Below are 8,294 nucleotides of genomic sequence, written 5' to 3' on the forward strand. Positions count from 1 at the left end.
CTGAGGGAATAATCTGCACCTCTGAAGGGAACCCAGACCACTCCATTCTCAATCTCATAAGGACTGTTGTTCCTTGGGTCATAGGAGCCCCCAGGGTAGTAGATGCCATTGAGATTGGCTGCTTGGCAGCTGTTGTACCACCAACCTCCTCCGTAGACTTCTGCGCAGTTCTCTTCCCACAGGTCTGCATCCCTGTCATAGGTGCTGAACTGCATGCCAGCATGAGAAGTATACTCTGTTCCTTCCTCTACGGAACCCTCAATCAGAGCATCGCCTGCTGTGCCCTCATAGGAGGAGACCTGCAGGGGATAGCCTTCTGCCTCAGAGCCTACCCTCAAGTGATATTCTGCATAAGCCAGATTCCCAGCCCAGTCCTCTAATTCAACCCGAAGGACAGAGCCCCTTAGGGTCAGTAAGTGGAGGTATTCATTGCCTAGCCAGAATTCTCCTTCCCCCTTGTCATCCAGACTGCCGAAACCTCTCTTGTAGTCTTGCCAGGTCCGGTTAAAATTCAGTGATCCATCCATTCTTTGCTGGATCAAAAGCCATCCTCCCAAACTGGTCTCTTGATCACAATAAACAGAAAAAATCTTACTGGATCCGGGTAGCTTGATATTGAAAATACCACTTTGGGCACCTGCAGGATGTGTTTGGAGGACATCATCACAGTCTAAAAAAAAAATTAAGCTGGTTGGAAGAAGTTACTCTCATTTAACTTTACAAAGATAGGCATGGCCCAGATTAAATGAAGGCAGATACTGGCTTCCTTTTCCTTCCTTCCTTCCTTCCTTCCTTCCTTCCTTCCTTCCTTCCTTCCTTCCCTCCCTCCCTCCTTCATTCCCTCCAGGGGGAAAGGATGCACCTACACTGAGATGGAGATTAAGCAAGTAAGCGACATTTATACCTACAAATTTCAAGGGAGATGTTCCTCAATGGATTTGAAATTTTACTTGCCCGTACTGATAATAGCAAGTAACCAGCAACGATACCTAAGCATCATTTAGTGCTAATATAACTTGTTTTTAACCTGACCTTAATGTCAACTGAGACACACACTTAAAATATGATTAATAAATTGGGTGACAATTCCAACAGCACACATTTTGAATGGTGAAAGAATTCGGCTAAACAAATTTAAAATCGAGTTTCAGAGGGATTCATTCATTCATTTAACATGTTATTTATTGAGTGATGACTCTCAGCACTGTTAGGCATTTGGGAATACAGAGATGAATAAGATAGATAAAGTCCCCGCCCTCCTGGAACTTACAGTCTAGTGCCCAAAAAAATAAAAAATAAAAACAAAAAACCAAAAGGTGTCATTTCTATAAGGTGTAATAGAGGGCTAGGGAAGAAGTTCAAGGTGCTATGGGAGGCACTGCGGGCGAATTTAGTCTAGGGGGTCAGGGAAGGCTTCCCCAAAGGAGAAGTGTGGATACCTCTGGCAGGGCGAGCTCTAGCATGGCCTCTTTTGGTGGTATATGCTTCTCTGAGGACTTCGTGTTCCGCTTCACTTCCGGCCTCACCTGCCACTTTAAAGCTCTTGCTTTCAAATGTGGAGTCTCCTCTGTTGTAAGTCTTACTAGTGGTTACCAACTGTTTGCTGTGAGTTGAAGTTTTACCACTGGAAGGGAGCTCGTGTTGCCCTAAGCGCGTGAATATGTCAGATTCCGAGCCCATACTTTCAAACTCTCTTAAGGTAGGTGTGAGTACACTCGAAAATTTGCTTCCAGTTGAGGCAGATTCAAAGAAACCCGCCAAGTCAGGGTGTCTAGAATGGAGATCCCCTAGGCTACCAGAAAAAGCATGGGACAAGTCACAATCAGAACCATCTTCGGAGTTTACCACTTCTTTGATCACTTCTTTGCGACCATCAGGACCTATAACTGTCTTAGTGACAGTTTTAGAGCATGAACGACGAGTGGTGGTCGTGCTACCAGAGGTGACCTTCTCATTACCAATAAGAAGCTCTTTATCTCCTTTAGAAGTGACCAGTTTGCCTGTGTGGTACTCTTTCTTTGTCCCTGGAGATACACTTCCTGACACCTCTTCAAACGTGCCCCACTCTTGCTTGGTAGGCCTGGTGTCCCCATGCCCTAAGCTATCTGGCCTAAAACTTCCAGGCTGAGGAGTTCCAGAGCTCCAAGAGCCGCCACTGCCAGTTCCAGTGCTCCCAGAGCTCCAAGAGCTGGCACTCTCCGTGTTCCAAGTACCCGCACTGCTAACTCCAGTGCTGCCTGTGTTCCAGGTGCTGCCACTGCCAGGTCCGGAGCTCCCAGGGTTCCAAGCGCCTGAGCTTCCAGGTCCGGTGCTCTCAGGGTTCCAAGCGCCGGAGCTTCCGGGTCCGGAACTTCCAGGGCCAGAGCTCCCAGGGTTCCAAGCGCCCGAGCTTTCAGGTCCAGAGCTCCCAGGGTTCCAAGCGCTAGAACTTCCAGGTGTGGAGCTCCCAGGGTTCCAAGCGCCCGAGCTTCCAGGTCCGGAGCTTCCAGGTCCAGAGCTCCCAGGGTTCCAAGCACCTGAGCTTCCATGTCCGGTGCTCCCAGGGTTCCAAGCGCCCGAGCTTCCAGGTCCGGAGCTCCCAGGGTTCCAAGTGCCAGAACTTCCAGGTGTGGAGCTCCCAGGATTTCTAGGGCTTTCAGGCACTGATCCCGTTCCATGTGGTACAGAGTCTCCTGGGGCATTCCCATCTGTACCAGACCTCTCTAACGTTATTTTCATCTGCTGCGTTTCCATGAGTGCCTTCCACTCTGCAGGGGCCTTCTGAAGCTGGTGCTTGTACTCCCCAGGAATCATATCTGGAGCTGTGCGCATTTTCAGCAGTGGTAAATATTGCGTATCTCTAGAGGGAAGTAAGTCTTTGGCAATGACTTGTTCAAGTTGCTTCTGCTGATCTTCGTAGTACTTTAGATCTGTCCTACGTTCTAAAGCCCTACTGCACGACCCTTGGCAAGATCGGATCTTAATATCAATGTCCACCTAGAGAGAGGGGAAGAAAGATAAAGAAAAGAAGCAGATATAAATAAGGAAAATTATGTCTATTGAGTTCTTCGCATTTAATTTATTTTTTGAAAACTGGTTTCATTTCTTTACTTGGAGACCTACCAATCAATTCTGTTTTTCATTTATGTCATACCCTCAGTGGAAGAGATGTGGGTATTATAAGGTTTGCCTGGATAAGCAACAGCAGCTATTTGGATTCATCTTAGTCTTAAAATAGATAAAGAGTAAGGTACTATTCCCTCTGAAAGGAAACACTAATGAATTGAGCCTCAGTGAGACTCAGATTGAAGATTCAGAGGCACAGTGGTGTCAGAGCTTTGCAACAAGACAAGCAGGGATTTAATATTTGCTTTTGAAATTTACTGTCTATGTATCCTTGGAAAATGTACTTAATATCACTGAGCCTTTTTTTTTTTTTCATCTGTAGAGTGGGGAAATAATACCTACTTCATAGTCGGATAATGGATATAACACCTTGCTCTACATACAGTAGACATTCAATGAATTTGCTTCCTGCTATTCAAAAACAAGGAAATTCTGGTGGCAGAGCCACAAAGTTACTCACCTCCAGTCGTTTCATATCTATCAGTTGATCCCTGACATTTTTCTGCAGAAGTTGGATATGCTGTACTTGTTCCAAGACTTTGCGCTTCAGGATCGCAATTCTGCTTCTCAGATCTTCTGACACTTGGCTAAATGTATTATCATTGTCTGAAAAAAGAAAATATGGATGTTGAAGTATCTGCCAAGTGCTTTGCTTATAATAGCCAGTAAAGAAGGAAACTTGCTTATAAATATCCTCCCCTTTTAACAATAATTTGTTCTCTGGACATTTTATTTGCGAGTTCCAAATCTGTTAGGCATTTTTGGACAATGTTATGTCCTCTAGTCATCCATGGCTGTCAGTTAAGATGCCCTACTAGCAGTTAGTAATTCAAATAGATGCAGAAGAAAAAATTTGGAATTTTAAAGAAGTCATTAGGAGATTAAATAGTTTGATCACATTTCAATTATTTCATCATATCCTTAGCCAAGAGACTTAAACATATTCATGGATTTTCTTACTGAGAAGTTTTTCTTCCAACCTATCCATTTGAAATTGTTCCTAAGCTTTTTTATTTACTTATTTATTAATTATTTTTTTTAGGTCAACATGATCATTCACTTGCCATTATTGTGGTTGCACCATTGGCATTAAATTAGTTAAGTGTCTCTAAAGATATAGAGAATTACAGCAAGGCTTCAGTAACTGGAGCCTCAGTAAACTTGCTTCCCACGCCCAGAGGAAATCGAGTGTTTCCTAGTCCTAAGGCTTAGTCATAGTCCTATGAGAAAGAACATGGCTCTATATTTTGAATTAACCAAACCAAACAAAACATAAAGAGCTTGGTGGAGTCTGTGGATTGAACTCCTAACTCCATCACATGATAGCTTTGTGTCTTTGGTTGAGTCTCGTGATCTCTGTTTCCTCCTCGGTAAGATAGAAACAAAAATATCTACTCAAAAGGTTGTGCTCATCTTATTTTCAGTATATACTCTTAAAAAAGAGCACACTTAAAGTCTACTCTTCACTACCAAATTCTGACTTTGTGACTTTAAACGATTCTAAGCTAACCTTTTTTATGTTATAAAAATAACAAAAAGAAGCCCCTCCTTAAAATTTAGGAATATCATAAAGACACGTGTTTCTATCTTAAGTACTTTGGGATAAAATTGAAGTTGCTATAAGGAGACAGAACATTTATTTAGGGCTATTGTTGTTTTGTTGTGTGCTATAAAGTGAAAGCACCAAATCTGTAATGCTTACTGTTACCGGTGGCAAAATCCCCTCTCACAAGTTCCATTACATTCCCTGTCAGTAAACTAGAGTCCTTATTGTTCTTCTGATAATCAAATAGTGAATTTTGGAGCTTATTAATTCTGTTTGTAAAATCTTGATTGACTTCATCGATTAACCCTTTCATCCTGCAGCCAGAAGGGCATTTGTAGTTCTGGAAGTGAAGAGAAAAAAATTACATTAAGGGTCTGTATCTTGGATCCAGTATAATTTTGAAGGTTTCCATGCAGCCCCCGTTGCTCCCCCCGCCCCCCACCCCAATATCTTTAGATCATCTATTGACTTAAAAGTAGTTTAAGAGGACTAGTCATAGGTTGTAGAGAAATACTGGAATGAGGGTTCACTTAACCATAAAATAGCCACCAGAAAGTCTTGAGGCCTGAACATGCAACTAAAATCCAATCTGTTAATCCCACTAATGACCCAGAGTTTGAGAGGTAATTTAAATAGTGCTTTCAGAGTGAAGTTGCTTTCCATTTGTCTTCTTTAATTTGGCATGTAATGAGCTATTAGATTATTTCCCACTGGAAAAGTTTTCTGGGACCTACTGGGCCAGCCTGTGCACAATTCTAGCACCACAGGGAAATATTCTCCCACTCCCTATGCCAACTGCTCACCCAGTCTTCATCAGAGCAGAAGGGCCAGTCTGTCTCTTTGCACACAGAGTGATGTCCTTCCACAATTCTTGGGCCACGCACACCTCCTCCTCCAGCTATAAATTCACCTTCCTGGACATCTCCAGTCTTTAAGGATTCATTCATACACACAAAAGAGAACAACATTAGGCAGATAGGAGAAGACACCAACATGCCTGTAAATCCCAATTAGGGGGAAGGTTCTTACAGAGATTAAGAACACCAGTTTGGGGCATCTGCAAGCTTCAGAAATCAAGCTTTCTTCGATTTTGACCGAAAACCCTAATACCCATTTCATGGAGTTGCGGGAATTAAAGGAGATAAGGTGAAGAAATTTTTTAACTGTGTTTGAGACAAAACAAGCATTTAATAAATGGCAGGAGTTTTAAAGGATTTATTATGTAAGGAAAATTATTTGAATCTACAAAATTAGTTAAAATTTACATTTTCATGATGAGTAATGTCTACAGATAGAAAGGTAATTGAAAAATTCAGAGTTCTTTATCCTGTAATTTCTGTTTCAGTAGGAAAAAAACAAACTATCTTAGCTTAGTGTCTCCTTCAAGTTTCTACTTTGACCCTATGGGTCTATTATTTGAGCAAGTACATACCAAAGATACAAAGACGGCCAATTCAGACTGGGAAATGTTTTTTAGGTTATCCACTCATGTAATAAAATTTCCTTTTTATTTGTAAAGAAAAAGAGTAGACTGAAAACAAAAATAATGGTCCATAGCTGACTTTTTGAATACCTTCTAATTAGAAATAGAGATTTCTAAAAATTTTCTGTTGTGATCTATGAGATAAAATAGGACATAAAAATATTCTTCCAGGGGCGCCTGGGTGGTTCAGTTGGTTAAGTGACCGACTTCGGCTCAGGTCATGATCTTGCAGTTTGTGAGTTCGAGCCCCGCGTCGGGCTCTGTGCTGACAGCTCAGAGCCTGGAGCCTGTTTCGGATTCTGTGTCTCCCCCTGTCTCTGCCCCTCTCCTGCTCATGCTCTGAGTCTGTCTGTCTGTCAATAATAAATAAACATTTAAAAAAAAATATTCTTCCAACAGGACTTTGTATCAGTTGACATGGGTTTTAAGTTTTAACTATGTTTATTTTGTATCACCAACTTACAAGGATTTTGCTATAACTATTTTAATCTCAGATAGTTTATTCTTTTTTTTTTTTAATTAATCTCTACACCCAACCCTGATATCAAGAGACACATGCTCTGCCTACTGAGCCAACCAGGTGGCCCAGAGATAGTTTATTCTTATAATTAGTTAATATTTGCTGTCTCATTTAAAAAATACTCTAATAATAATGATAATAATTCAAGCAATCAAGGACAGTTTATATTAAGGAACAAGTATAATCTCTTTGTTTAAGAAATAAAATTATAAATTCAAACATACTTCAAAATAAAATGGTACAACAATAAAAACAGGCAAAAACTAAGTATTTATGCCAATAGGTAAAAATAACCAAAAACGTATGCATTATCCAAAATAACCATGTTCGCAAATGAGGTTAGTCTTATTTTCCATAAAATTTTTTACTTATTAGTTTACTATAAGGAAGAGAATTAAGTTAGAATCCCTCTTTAGTTTTTTCTACTCTGGTAACAGGATATGAGTGGTGAAGAGAAAGAAATAAATTGGAATAATTCATAGCCTGAAAGTAACAAAGTGTCTTAAACACATTTGTCACGTTTTTATGAGACCAAAGTGTTTCAAAAGCTTGTAAATTGAAGTCTTCTGTTCTATAGATCTCTGGAGTCAAACTTTAGAAATTATTGCAATATTTAATAACTATTTTAAAAGATTGCTTCCCAAAAAGCATCTTGCCTTCTCAGTTACTCTCTTCTGATTTTGCTATGTCATATGTTTTCAAAGACAACTAATTTGCTTTTCTTTTTTTCTCAAGAAACATAAAAACCACCTTTCAGAAAAACTATATTAAACCACTGTTCCGCTTATTATGGACAAATAGCAATAAATTAACAATTAGGTTTTAAAAACTCTTATCAGAGGAATGTTTTGTTCTGTTAACTAGCATTAACTATCCTAAGTCTTTATTGGAACAAAGATGGCAAAGATTTCTTCCCTTCAAACAAACAATGTTGTAAGACTGTGTTTTACAGATGCTAGAGTTTCCCCTATGAATTTCTGTACTTTGGTCCAGCTAAGCCTCCCTCTTACTCTTGAGGTCTCCGGCTCATCTAGGAACTTGCCTCCATGGCCTAAAACTGATAAAGCTAACAGTGTGTTAGCATACATAAGCGTGCTAGGACACACAGTGTGTGAGGACATACATAAGGCTGACTTAGACCTGCAAGTTCTTTGTGGAATAAACACCAGAGAGAAAACAAGAAGAGAAAATAAAGGTGACCATACCCAGACTGTGCCCACCACACTCAGGGCCAGGCAAAAGATCTTCAGGGAAAACATCTTTTCTAAGGGTGGGGCTGAGTCTTGAGGAGCACTCCCGCTGAAAGAAAGGAGGACAGCTTCCACTCCTAGTTCCCATCGTATTTAAATCTGCAAGGAGGTCTGATTAATCATTATCTTTGTCCTGTTTAGACAGTCGATATGCACTCCTACATCCCTTGCTCCTTCTCTAAGGTTGGTGTCCTAGAAGTTCTTGCTCAATTCTCCCAAGCTTGTTTGCTTTTGATAAGTTGTTGCCAAGGTAGAAGCAATTCCAGGATGATCTCACATTCCAGGAACAGGATGACTTCAGAAATGCAAAAGGAAACATAGGAAGCCGTACCTCTATACTTGAGACTTGAAAAAGTATGGAGAGTGGCTGAGGCAGACTAGCAGTAGCCT

The 8,294-nt window shown here is 40.7% G+C and overlaps 1 protein-coding gene across 1 annotated transcript; it reads right to left on the minus strand.

Annotated features, from left to right (window-relative positions):
• Positions 1-1,395: 1,395 nt before the first annotated feature.
• On the minus strand, positions 1,396-7,913 carry FGA (fibrinogen alpha chain). The gene is made up of 6 exons (XM_047090419.1): positions 7,860-7,913; positions 5,455-5,580; positions 4,808-4,991; positions 3,566-3,711; positions 2,461-2,976; positions 1,396-2,313 (listed from the first exon to the last, which is right to left on the minus strand). Exons 1-6 carry the CDS (start codon positions 7,911-7,913, stop codon positions 1,396-1,398), a joined length of 1,944 nt encoding a protein of 647 aa, XP_046946375.1.
• Between the last annotated feature and the right edge of the window lie 381 nt (positions 7,914-8,294).

This window comes from Lynx rufus, unplaced genomic scaffold (genome assembly GCF_022079265.1).
Source record: "Lynx rufus isolate CCGP_SWC_20201006 ecotype Redwood Valley unplaced genomic scaffold, mLynRuf1.p SCAF_3, whole genome shotgun sequence".
NCBI classification, from domain to species: domain Eukaryota; kingdom Metazoa; phylum Chordata; class Mammalia; order Carnivora; family Felidae; genus Lynx; species Lynx rufus.